General features: G+C 38.1%; 3 protein-coding genes across 4 annotated transcripts in view; 1 reads left to right on the top strand and 2 right to left on the bottom strand.

Annotated features, from left to right (window-relative positions):
• LOC136264551 (uncharacterized) overlaps positions 1–13684 on the bottom strand; it is a 46980-nt gene that overhangs the window by 28804 nt on the left and 4492 nt on the right. The window lies entirely within an intron of this gene.
• On the top strand, positions 190–3771 carry LOC136264174 (uncharacterized). 2 transcript variants are annotated; one of them, XM_066058879.1, is made up of 6 exons: positions 190–950; positions 1006–2722; positions 2780–3156; positions 3206–3517; positions 3575–3616; positions 3669–3771. In XM_066058879.1, exons 1-6 carry the CDS (start codon positions 332–334, stop codon positions 3671–3673), a joined length of 3072 nt encoding a protein of 1023 aa, XP_065914951.1. In that variant the 5' UTR covers positions 190–331; the 3' UTR covers positions 3674–3771. The 2 variants fall into 2 exon arrangements, with proteins under 2 accessions (XP_065914951.1, XP_065914950.1); XM_066058878.1 differs by having other exon boundaries at positions 3575–3771.
• On the bottom strand, positions 5987–12695 carry LOC136264198 (DNA damage-regulated autophagy modulator protein 2-like). The gene is made up of 8 exons (XM_066058905.1): positions 12539–12695; positions 10237–10357; positions 9719–9772; positions 7967–8034; positions 7778–7914; positions 6495–6684; positions 6349–6440; positions 5987–6300 (listed from the first exon to the last, which is right to left on the bottom strand). The coding sequence occupies exons 1-8, from the start codon at positions 12564–12566 to the stop codon at positions 6127–6129; spliced, it is 864 nt and encodes a 287-aa protein (XP_065914977.1). The 5' UTR covers positions 12567–12695; the 3' UTR covers positions 5987–6126.

Genomic DNA, 13684 nt, shown 5'->3' with positions numbered 1-13684 from the left:
CCGGGGAAAACGGGGCGAAAGATACTTCTTGTCTATAATGAATTCATTCGATTGGGACGACGATAGAGAATTAACCAACAATGATATTAAGCATTTGGTTCTAACCAGCCGGGTAAAGCTTAGTAGTCGTGTATTAGGCAGTGGATTCTGTTCAGAAGTACTCGCAGCAACTTACGTACACAGTACAATGGAATTGCTTGTGCTGTTAAACACTTTGTATGCCCTGTTTCGTTTGATGATGGTGTTTATACAAGATTAAGTGGGTACCAACAAGATTTCCTAAAGGAATGCCTCTTACACAGTAAACTTGGATCATCCAAACATAGTGAAGATGTTAGGAGTGTATTATCCAAATACTCGAGCTGCTGTACCAGTGAAAGTGATGGAATTTATGGAGTACACCCTAAAAACATTTGTTGACTTTCATCATAATATTCCGATGTATGTGAAGTTATCCATATTACAAGATATCAGTAGAGGAATCAATTACCTCCATACCTTAAATCCTCCTGTGATTCACTGTGACTTGGATGCCAGCTATGTACTTGTGAATAAGAACCTCATGGCCAAAGTCTGTGTTAACCATGATATGAAAGTATTGACACCCAATTCTAAATCATCCAAATGTTTGCCATATTTTGCAATGCTGGAGCAAGTGTCAGAGCCAGATCACGTGAAACAATCATTGTCACAAGAGGTATTATTATTTGGTCTCATTATTTGTTACGTCATCAACCAACAATGGCCTATACCTAAACCTAATGCAGTAAGTGATCCTCGGACTCACCAAGTCATGCGAGCCTCATATTTTAGAAGTGATAGACGAGAAGAATGGATTGATCAAATCAGTGATCAACAACTAAAGAAACTGGTAATATCATGTTTAGAATATAGTTCAAAAAAGCGCCCTTCAATGTCAAGAGTCTGTGAAATGATTGATAGTGTAATAGGTGAGCAAAATTTAATGCACTGTTTGTTTTGTTTGCATTGCTGTTTATTATATAGATAGTTACTCAAATGATGAAACTACCAAGATGGCATTCTCTTTGGCAGTGAAAGAAGGTTTTGCACAATCCAGGGACCTACAACTACTGCTAGTTGGTGCAGAGAACACTGGGAAGACTTGTCTTATTTCATCTTTCCTTGGTGAAGAGTTTGTGGAGGGGCAAGCAGCTACTAAAGGAGTTGATGTAGATGTGTGTAAAATTTACTGCAAAGATTGGACCAGAATTAGCCATTCTGACAAGACTTCCCTTCTCCATCATCAGTTTATTCACCAGTGCAGAACTAAAGTTGATGTTCTAAAGGAGACTGTATCGTTTAAAGGGGATATGGTATTAAAATCCTTTAGTCAACAGACTAGCAAAGCAGCCTCCACTGCACCTGTGTCTGTCCGTCCCATTGCTACTACTACTGCTACTTCTACTACTACTACTGCAATCATTGATAAGGAATTTCCTGAACCACACCTACAAGACTTGCAAGATTTTTCTTCAAATAACACAACGTGCAATCCTGACAGTATTAATGCTGTTTTGTGGGACTTTCCAGGTCAGGTTATCTTCCATAACACTCACTTAGTTTTCATTTCAGAAAGTGGAGTAGCAGTGATTACATTTAATGCCTCCATGAAGTTGACGTGTGATGTTGTGCCTCGTGAAGGCTCCCTACCACCTCAAGAATGCCATACCATCATTTCCAATATCCACTACTGGCTACAGGTAGTTGACTCAATGTGCTCAGTCAAGGGACATAAGGGAGATCTTTCTCCAGTTCAACCAACTGCAATACTAGCCGGTACACACATTGACAAGCTTCACCCTGACATTGACGTTGCTCGGAAGATCTCCAAGGAAATGATCTTGCCACAGCTCATAGAGGAACTTAGTGACAAACCTTATGCTCAACACTTAGCTGGCATGGCGGAAGGTATTGAGGCTGCTTTAGAACAGTACTGTTTTTTTATCAGTAACAAGTGTAGGGACAAAGAGATAGAACGTTTAAAATACACTGCCATAAATGCAGCAACTTCGTTGAGAAAACCTCAGCCAATATTTTTCCTTAAAATTGAACGTGCACTTTTACAGCACAAAGAGCAGATAATACAAAAGTCAGCAATGGCTGAAGTTATTGCAGAAAGCGCATTTCCAATAGCTGAAAATAGCTCAGAGTTTGAAGGTGTGTTGAGATATTTTCATGAGAAACGTGTTATCCTGTACTTCAGCCGAATCAAGTCCTTGAGAAATATTGTAATCTTGTCTCCTCGCTGGCTAGCTAAACTATTCAGTTACATCATCACAGCTCATTCTTATAAAAGAGGTACAGGACTTGACGAAGCATGGAAGCGGCTTACCAAATATGGTATTTTGCACGAGAGTCTTCTCCAGCACATGTTGGACAAGTTTCACTCAGACTATCCCAGTGCAGTAACTGTTACCAAACAACAAGTAGTGGATATTCTAGTACATTTCCACCTGGTAGCTCGTATCACTAGGGAAGCTTGGTTCAGTGAAGAAGGTTTTCCATCACTACCCGATAGTGGTGACACCTTTATTGTGCCTTCTCTTGTTCCTCGTGATGATGGCAGAAATCCTCCTAACAGTCCGAAGGAGAGGATCATTCACTTCAAGTTTGCCAGTGGCTTTGTCCATTCAAGCCTCCTCAACCAGGTAATAGCTGATTGTATCTGTCGTAATGTGGAGAAGAACAGTCGACTTTTGAGGTCAGTGGATTATCGGTTATAGCCATGTCGCATTTAACACATTGTTCATTGTTGTAGGATGAGGTATGGCATGGTAGAACTACAACTGGATGCACACCAGAGATACTACATCAGTCGATGTGAAGAGAACAGTAGTATCCAATTAACTATCAGTATGCCAGAGAGAGATGATGAAACATGTGTGCAAGAGAGACAGGAATTAATCAACGACATCACCAAGTTATTAATTCACATCATGGACGTGTTTATGCCAGCAGGGAAGAAGCCAGTTCCGCTGGTTCCCTGTTCAAAATGTCCTATCCTCCATATCACCCTCAGTGAATTGTGTAGTGGTGGCACCATCTTCTGTACCACATCTGGTGAGACTACTCCACTCAGCGGTCACTATAGTGACTTGTTACCAACTGGATTAAGTGATCCAATGGTTCAAGCAAGTAAGGCAATGCTTTCATCTGTCACTCATTGCATGGTGTAACTATTTAGGTGCTAAAAGGAAATTGAAAGTGTTCACTACAAACTATTCTAAGTTGACCAATGTCCTACCCATTAGAAGCCTCACAAGTTATTTTGTTGCTGAAAAAATAATAAGATTTGAAGATGAGCAGGTAATCCAACAAACAGTTAGACAGTCAGAGGCAGTTTCTGTGGTCCTCAGGAAGGTAGCTGGTTCCCTTGAAGCTGGTCAGACCAAAAGTTTTGATAAGTTAGTAACCATCATGGAGCTGTACGGCGGCATTTCATGTGAGGAACTAGCCAATCGGCTGAGAAGAGAACTATTGCAAAATAATACCACAGGTATAAATGTGATGTCTATTAAATTGTGTGTTAGTGTGTTTTTATGTTCACTGTCAGAGGTTGATCAATCGTCAGCTGCTCAAGAAGATAGTAGTAGAGGTTGTACCATAGTGTGAACTCTATACTAGCCATTCATGTAGTGTTCTTATAGATTGATGATGCACGCACTGCCTTTGAAAGTATTTTTAATTATATCTTTTGCATTATTTGTAATGTTGCATATACATTGCTGTTCATCAGAGCATGTAAAAACATTTTTTTTTTGCCAACATCAAATGTCTCACAACTTCTCCTTCTTAGCTACAAGGTCATGTACATACATGTGGACATATAAAAACATTGAGATGCAGAACTTTATTGTTGGTCTTTGCGAATACTGGACTAAAATCAGCCACTCTAGATCCGATAGTACAACATCATTTATCATCGGTTTATTAGTGCAGAACTATACATTGCCCTCAATATATTCCCTTCAGAGGAGACATAATATCATTTAGTCAAAAGATTGTTGTCATTTATTTAACAGTTATAGCTACCATGGCCACGAGGGATTTACTTGATATATGTAGCTATAGGGCTGCAGGCCTGAGGTTGTGGGCATATAATATCAGGCAAATCCCATGCTATAATACTGTTAGACCTGCTCACCTAATAGGTGAAGTAAGACGAACCTGTGTTCACTGCATTACTTTTATACTGAGGTTTGTAAACATTGATTGTGGGTTTAAATTGTGGGCACAAAACGTTTTGCTGGTAGTGACACCATTTTTAACCAAATAATGTACCTAAGGTGCTAAAATAAGTACTTAGGAGTATAATTTATGTTGAGAATGTCTGAGCCATCTTGTCATGTGGTTGAAATGTGCTGTGTAGAAAAACAATCCCCATAATTATTTTGAAAACGATAGTAATGGGGTAGCTACTTTGAGATAATAAGTCACTCTATAGAGTTCCTATGGATGTATACATATACATGTAATTGACAAGGAGAAAATGTCCTGACCACCTGGCAGACTCCTGTAAACGTTCAAGTGTTAATTGGATGGCTGCAGGTTCAAGGCTACCCAGGTCCAGTTACGGATTTTTTCTCTCCTTTATTCACCTTTTCAAACACACTTTATGTACCAACTTTAAACAGGCTGTAGGACCAGGTGCCCTACAGACCTTCACAAATCATACACTACAAATATTAGCAGCTGATTTACACCAATTGCAAGTGCAACATAATTGAGTACACTCAATTTACAATTTACAGTGCTAAGTTTGTTTTTTTTTAAATTGATACTGCAGTATAACTAACTAATTTTATTGATGAGAAGTTCACAATTATTTCATCTTTGCCACTCACTACCTAACCCAGGGGCGTAGCCAGGATTTTTTGTAGGGGGTTCCAATAGCAGTATTGAGTTACTAGAAGCAGGGGTCTGGGGCCCCAGCTGCTGACAGACTTTCAATATTATGAATCAAGACTCAGCAAATTGCTATATTTTATGCAAAAAGTACATTAATTATAATGTATATAAGTGCATGCTCCTGGGATGAAGCTAGGAATAAAGCTACCTAGTGGAAACAGACAGCATAACACATAATTATATAGAGCCACATAATATACTCATCTGTAAGTGATAGTTATCTTAATGGTATAGGAACCATGAATCTATAGGGACCATGAATCCACTGATACAAATGGAATGACTTACGATCAAAATATTATGACTACAAAATATGCATAGCACATAATTTATATATAACACAAGCTGGGGTTCTATATCTTTAAACACTGCACACCAATATAGCAGTATATATAATAGGTCATGCTCTGCAGTTTTGCATTTATTGTTAGAATGTGATCTGAAAAAACTTCACTAATGAAGTTATACTTAACATAATTATGGATGTGGATATTTACATGCATGTTCTATTAGAGTATGTGACTGTTATAGACCTGACTTCTTTATTAGAGTGCATCGATCTTTTAACAAGGTTTGAAGAGGGCTCATGTTACCTCTGTAAATCCTTCCCTCAGAGATGAATGCAAGCTTTATCAATTGTTGTGCTGTGCCATACACTATTACTCATTTTGTCCTGCCACACTAAATGGTGTGTTAGGGTCCTGCTGTAGACTAAGAAGTCTAAATTTTACAGGGGGGTTCCTGAACTACTTGGAACCCCCTTCCCTACGCCCCTGTTTAAACCCCCTTCCAGAAAGAGCATAGTATAATCATGAATAATTATTCATGATTAGCTATGCCTGTCATTATAGTTACATTCATTAGGCACATCTCTTATAGCTACCTGTATACATAGCTAACCCCCCTTTTAGCTAACTTGTGATGGCAACAAGCTTAAATGTTAGGAAACCAACCCGGAGGCAAGTTAAATTAGTTTCCTGAGAAATACATGGGATCATGTAGTTTAACCGGACAGGTCAGCACGGCTGATATTATCTCTTATAGTTTATACCGTGTATACTTGGAAATTAGATGACCATTCAACATCTAATAACAGTCACATATGCTTGTACAGTATATAAAACTTGAAAAATTTAAGTAATAAAAATTTGGAATAAAGTATAGATAAACACACATAGCTACACACAAATGATAAAGTTAAGTAAAATCTCTTTCATCAATTCGAAGATAACCATATTGTTCCTTCACCTTAACTGTAATGGTTTCTACTTCAATTGAATGGAAACTTCGAACAAACGTGAGAAAGAACAGTATTGCAATGAAAGCCACAAACCATTCAGAAACTGTAGCAATCATATGTACCTGAAATTCCTGTAAAACATGTTTGTATACAAAGCAAAAATCAAAGAATGTTCTTACTTCATTTTCAGGACTCCATTTGAACTTGTCAAAGGTGCTGTTGCCTGAAAGATTTTCATATTTTGTGTCCGCAATAAAAGTTGCAGTAAATACTGTAAGAATTACTCCAGTTAGATAAGAACTAATCGAGTCAGTACACCACCTACCTGCGATGACACCCACCACCATTAATAGACACATCCCTATTCTTATACCAGTTATTACTACCAGCCAGTGGTCACTGTGTATTCTAGCAATGTGCCAGCCTATACAAGTTGTGATACAGCAATAGATTGTCCCTACACCAAACATCAAGACTGCTCCAACATAATGGATTGCAGATAATGTTGCTCCATCCTGCAACAAAATAGGAGTGTGTGACAGATATAAATTGTTTGAGGAAGACTTCTTGAAATCATTTTGAACCTGGAATTTGATAATAGCTAGTTAGCTATGTACCTAATTCATGTGGCTTAGCTACTGCCTTTAATACTGTAGCTTATATTGTCAACACACATCAAGAACATAGCTGATCGTCTCTTTACCATTGCTGCAAAATACTCTAATAGAGCAATTTTTTAATCATGAAATTTTGCACAAAACTCAAGCAATTTAAGTACACTCTAAAGGTACAATCATCTTCAATTATGGATAACAAAGGTTAGATGGAAATGTATGCTTGTTTACTTTTGTAAGTCCAAAGAAGTTTGTCACTGATAGTGCATGTTTCCTTTGAAACGAACCTCCAAAGTTATAACTGAATATTACAGGTAGGTGCAGACAGGGGCGGGGGGGGGGGGGGGGGGGTCAAAGGGGGCTCTTGACCCCCCCTCCAAAAATTTTTAGTATACCAAGATCGAGATACTCTAATAGAGCAGTCACCCTAATAAACCAGTCACAGTATTAGAACAGAGTGTAGTGAGCTATTTAAGGATTTTTATGTACTTCATCAGCTATAAATGTGTGGTTGGTGAGGTGGACAGCTATTGTCTGCTGGCTGTGACCTTTTTTTTTTTTTGTCTCACCTTCTCAAACCAGAGACAATGTAGTGCCTCAGTTCATTTTTGACCCCCTCCTTTCTATAAGTCTGGATCCGCCCCTGGGTGCAGATATGCTATTCCTCAGCTATACATGTGGAACTCAGTATGTAGGTGTCGGATAGTGGGTGATATTTCTACTAGAGGGTGTAGGACTAGTTGGATAACTAAAAGATTGGTTATGGCAAATCTAGAGAACCTCACTACTCTAAAATAAAATAAATCATTTAGACAATCAAAACTCCAGATAAATGATGTGGTTAAACAGCAATTTTCATGAATCATGCAGTACTACCTACGGCATAGTGGAACCTCTCTTAAGGATACTCCCTGTAAGGACATATAAACAAAACAATTAGTTGCCTAAATTAAAGCGTTTAATTTTAGGAGGCAGTATAAATTAGTACATATACCTGGAAAGAAGCTATCAACAACAGACCAAAACAGGTTCCCAGGCTCAACAGAAATGCTAACGTATTACAGCGTAGATACCACTTGTGTTCCGTCATTAACTTGGTGTGCTTGTAATGGATATAAAATGTTAAAAATGCTGCAAGAGAAAATGTACAGCTGTACACATCAACAATATGGATATTACTGACCAAATATTGCTCCAATAGTACAAACCAGTGTGAAAAGACTGCTTTCAGGATGAAAATTACCAGTGTCACTGTGCAAAGACAAAAGAATACCAACCACGGATATTATAGCAACCAACTATATATATTTGACTACAATAGAACCTTGGTTATCAGAACCCCAAAGGCCTCAAGCAATGATAATTGCTCAGATGTATTGTTCAGATAATTCATTTACATACAGAATTCCAATGAAACATTCTAATAAAACATACACCGACACTCTAATGGATTAGTCACTTTTATTACAAGGGTCTAACAATACAATACAATGAAACCTGTCTACAGTACATTGGTCTCTTAAGCAGGTGGCTATATGTTACACGGTTCAGTTTGTAAACAAATGACACAATTGGGGACTTTTACAGTGGCCAGTTTACGCCACAAAAAGTTAATTATATGTCTCTGGTTCCCTTCCTAGTCATTTTTTTGCTGAATGAATTGTGCAATCACCTGTTATCACCATACAATAATCATAGTATTGTATAGTAGGACCACAAAGATGTGGGCATGTCCCATGAAAAAATCACCCAAAAACCAGCCTCAGTTTTCCCAGACAACGATGAGGCAGTATTGGTTAGGTAAAACTAAGCCCAAATAAACCTTCACAATGACCCAAAACGCTTTCAACAAGCTGCTACACAATTTTTTTATAAAAAAATTATTAAACGGAATTTTCTACTGACTGACTGACAGAGTAACTGATGCCTTCAGACAAGCATAACTCGATAATGGCTAAACTAGGCTACGGACTTGTTTTTTTCACTCTTCAGCTGAATACGTGCCTTTCGGCATACCGCAGTATGTACAATGCATTATTCATGAACTTACCAGTGTCCTCCTTTGTGTCCCGTTCATCTTGGCTGACAGAGAAAGATGTCGATTTGGCAGTAGCACGTGATGGCTTCCCTTCGTAATGGAAATCATCCGTATTTTTCATAGTGGCTACTTTGATTGCAGAGGTGCTTTTCGAACACTTCTCGACTCGTAATGCTGCGTAATGGGTTGAACATAGCTGACAGCAAAGTGTAATGGATACTTCACTTTTCAGACAATAATGGTAGCTGGAGCACCCAGGGCCGTTTCTTTCTTTTGATGCAATATGTGCAGGTTCACTATTCATAATTACAAACAAACAAGTACACAAAAGTTGGAATTTTCAACTAGAGTAGGGACCATAACACATCTATAAAAAGTACTGAAACAAGTTGTAGTGTACGATATTAAATCACAATAAAACAATAAGAAGTGTTATATCCCTACTCTGCTCAAGATACCATAAGGAAGAGCACAGTTCTTATTGTTGTACTGTGATTTAATATTGTGCACTAGGTACTCCAGCTTAATTGTTTCAGTACTTTTATTGATGCGTTATGGTCACTACTCTAGTTGAATATTCCAATGTTTTTGTGTACTTGTTTTATATCTGTTGAAAGGTTTTCATGTCTCTTTTCATAAAGATGCACTATTAATTATTACAGTAACTTTGTTTTTTCCTATAATGTGATGTACTGCTATGTCATATGTAGTGTACCACATCAAAAAGTTTTTAAAAAGCCTGGTCACCTGGTCAATTTTGGGAAATCAGTAGGACCAGAAACACATATTAGCTTTGTACGCCCTTAGACAGGTGCCTTTGTTGTATAGCAAATTGATTAGACAGGTTCACTCTATTGAATTATGGTGTTGTGTATTGAATCACACTAGTCATCTCACCTTATGTAAGGAAATACTGATCTCACATCATCATTGGTAACAGCAATGATGTAGCTGCAAGTGCAAATGATGACAACATATGACACATGTATAATCAATACAAGCACACACACACCCAACCACATGTGCGTGCATGTGTACATACACAAAACACAAAGCCTTTAATCAGTACCACATTGCTACTCAGTCATGTCTACCCAGTACATGGTGCACTTACACAGGCTTAATATACTTTTAGGTTGCACAGAATGTGATGTAACATGTATATCTGGGTAATGAACTTGGTATCTCATAGAAAACGCTTCTCCTTGTCTCAGTGGCCTGTGGGTCTTCAACCCGGTTATTCGACTTCCAGTGGCATAGTCAGCCTTCATAAATAACAGCAATCATCAGGGCCACCAGGACTTAGGCTAGATTACCAAGGCTCTAGCCCAACCAGGCACAACACACACACACACACACACACACACACACACACACACACACACACACACACACACACCAAAGATATCACTAACGTTGTTATGAAGCCACATGACAACACTAGAAAAAATCCAATTGGTACTATTTTCACTCCAACTTTTTGAATACAACGACAACTCTTAATGCTGCCACTACTCCTCAGACCGCTCCGCCAATCTAAAGTGATCACACAAACACACATCACATACTGCTTGAACACATTACTATTTTAATCAATTAGTACTGTAACAGGAATGGAGAAAGTATCTACTTGGTTAAGATCGCGCAAGTTTTGTGCCTGCCATCGATCAGTGTATGTGGGCTGATGGCATGGGTCCAATGAAATGTCTAACCAGAAATAATTCCTGAAAACATGGGCATTCTGAAAACTTTTTGTTGAAATACAGTGCAAGATACATTGGGTAAAAAATCATGCTACAAAAGTAATTTTGCACACATTTTAATCATGTAGACAAATGGTGAAACAATAGTCAGGTTGACATAACTAATATAGGATCGTATTTGTCTTTTTATGGAGCGTGATAATATGTTTCATTTCTGTACATAAAAAGAATTTAAGAAAATGGAAACTAGTCAGATTTTCACTCAATAGGTCAGAAATGGGTGCTAAGAAATACTCTAGTAAAATGATTACTGACTGCTCACATTGTAATAAGGCCATTATCTTGGATATGGCAGTACAAGCTTCTTCCACTCCGCAGGTAAGAAAGAGTATAACACACTCAACATCATGAACGATTAGGCTAGCATTTTTAAGATGCATTACTATATATCAAAAGTTTTGCCTTGTATAGAAGTGTAGAAGGCTTCATTGTTGGCCTCATAGAAGCAGCAAAAATAGCCGAAGACACTTCAGCTGATCCTTCAAGAATGTTCAGCAATGGCAATCGTATCATCCCTGCCGAAGAGAAATTGTTTAAAAGCAGATCGCTGTCCCTTAGTAAGTGAGGTGTACATTGCAAACATGTTGGAAAGTTGTCTGGTTAAACTGGCCTGGCCCCAATAAAAAAAGTTGGGTGGGCAGCACTTGCAATTGAGTTCTGGAATTTTTCTACAAAATTAGTCGTTTTCTTACATGGGACTTCTTAGACATATGTGGATGGTTCGGCTCAGATTAAATGAACTGTTTACATGGAACAATTATGATCTTCACTAAGTCAACATATTTCATGCTCAAAAGTGCAGCAGGTTCAATGTACTTTTGTATCCCACATTTTGGAGCCAAAAATCTGGTCTCAATTAGGCCACATAAACTTAATTATAAGTTTTTCTTCCCTGCTGCCCCCCCCCCCCCCCCCCCCCCCACTGCTGTTTCCTTACCTCATCAAGGATTTTTTGTACCACTGGTGGCTAAGGGAGGCCAAGTAATACTTTCCATAGTTGGTACCTTGCTATACAGCAATCAAAAAATTGCATTTTGTTGGCTAGCTAAGTCAGCTATCTAGTTAGTAAAAAAATAAAATAAAAATACACCCTCCCACACTGCTATTTTGAGTACAGGAGGATGATAAACTAACAATTAAGTTTATACGCACAAAAATGTTTTTATCTCAAGGCAGCAAATATTTAACACAACATTTCTACTAAACAAGTTGTCCCCATAGCTGGCCTATTGAATGTATAAAGTCTCACAAAAAAGATTATAACAGATCAGGATGTTCATAACTGAAAGCAGTGTAGCAGGGAGACAATTAATGAAGAAGCTACTATTATATATTATAATTCTAATGTCAACTGTGCAATTTGTCCTTACCTCACTAATGAAGGCTTGGAGCCCTAGATACATTGGTAACAATTTGTGTTAACTGGCATACTTAGACTGTTTAGGATGTGTCCCAATTAGCTCTTGGACATCTGGGTCACATTAAAATATAGCTATCATATGAAATTTCTCTACAAACAACAATTTTTACGATTTTCGTTAACATATTGCATTGCACAGTAGCTAGCAGTTTTAAGGGGGGTTGCCGCTACAAAATTGCCTGATGACAAAGTGTTTGGACATTGAAAATCATTCCCCTTCATGAGAGCAAACCATCAGATGATGAAAATGTGTATACAGAACAAATAAACATGGGAGTCCTCTGGCAGCATTGCGACCAAAGTGAACCTTGTCAACCATAATTGCATTTGGACATATAGCAAGGTAAAAAATACAAGGCATTAATACACCTATATATATCTAAGACAATAACAGCTAGCATGAGGACACAACAGTTTGTGTTGAACCAGTAGGCTTCCTTTTCTGTAAATAAAGGTCTCCAATTGTGTGCGGGGGCACACGTGTACTCCAATAAAGGTGAACACGGAACTTTCAACTTACGATTAACCTCTTACCGTCTTCCATTGTTTTCAGTTCTGTCATTTATACAGCTGTGTTGAAGGAGACTAGATTGCTTGAGGCCAAGATTGATTCCTAATGACCCAATTGACAACAAAGGCGCGGTCCTTATGTCAATTTTCGCGCATTGTAAGTGGGTCGCGTGAGCCCAACCGCACAACGAAGCCAGAACATAGCACGTTGACACTGATCTGGTAATCAGATCACATCGTATTATCCCTGTATTCACAATCTGCTACTGTGTTTATGAAACCATAGATAGTATATTCTACGTAGAATATACTATCTATGATGAAACATGCTGAACGTTTTACCATAGCATAACTTGAACATCTAAATACCGAACGTTGCTGCACTCTACAGCACAGCTAATCAGACAGCTAAACATTGCCCCTAGCAAATGCTCAAACTACCATAAATCATATTTCACTAAAATGTTTGAATTAATTACATGGGAAGTCGTGGCTGTTGGGTTAATAATAGTCCAAATCTTTTCTTCAGTGTCACTCTGTGTCTGGAAAACTTGTCGTCTGGTGAAAATCTCGCTAGAAATACAAAGACATTTACAGGTAATCTCTATCACACACAGTTGTTATATACCTGGATGAGCTGAAATAGTCGGCTTTCCATAAGGATCAGTTTTCTGTATTTAAAATATTAATGATTACATAATCACACCACAGAGAAAGGCAAACATGTACACACTACAACTACACACACACAAAGATCTATTCATAATAAGCTCTGATTGAGGCCATGGCCAGTTATCTGGGCATTCGACAGAGCACCAATCTCTTTTCCCAAAAATGTTGTCACAGAATTTTATGTAAAAAAGCTCCATGGATTTAAATGTTAAAAACTGCAAGAGAAATGTATAGAACTGTTACAAGGGGGTGGCACTCCAATATACCCTGTACTCCGATCTTCGTCCTCGGTCAAAGTCAAAAAATAAGCCTTGACCTTTGACTTACGTGAAAATCCACACTTGACTTTTGACCTAATTGAGGCTAATTCTTGCATATTTTCGTAAAATTATGGTTATGTTGTAACTCTAAAAGTATCAATTATGGTATACACTTTACAAACGAAGCTGGTCTTTTGACCTACTGCAAATTTCTTGCTTGGCTTCCGTTTTGACCGAG

This window comes from Dysidea avara, chromosome 8, assembly GCF_963678975.1.
Source record: "Dysidea avara chromosome 8, odDysAvar1.4, whole genome shotgun sequence".
In the NCBI taxonomy this organism is placed as follows: domain Eukaryota; kingdom Metazoa; phylum Porifera; class Demospongiae; order Dictyoceratida; family Dysideidae; genus Dysidea; species Dysidea avara.
Note: the sequence above shows the minus strand (reverse complement) of the source record. Positions and strands in the feature narration are given on the sequence as shown.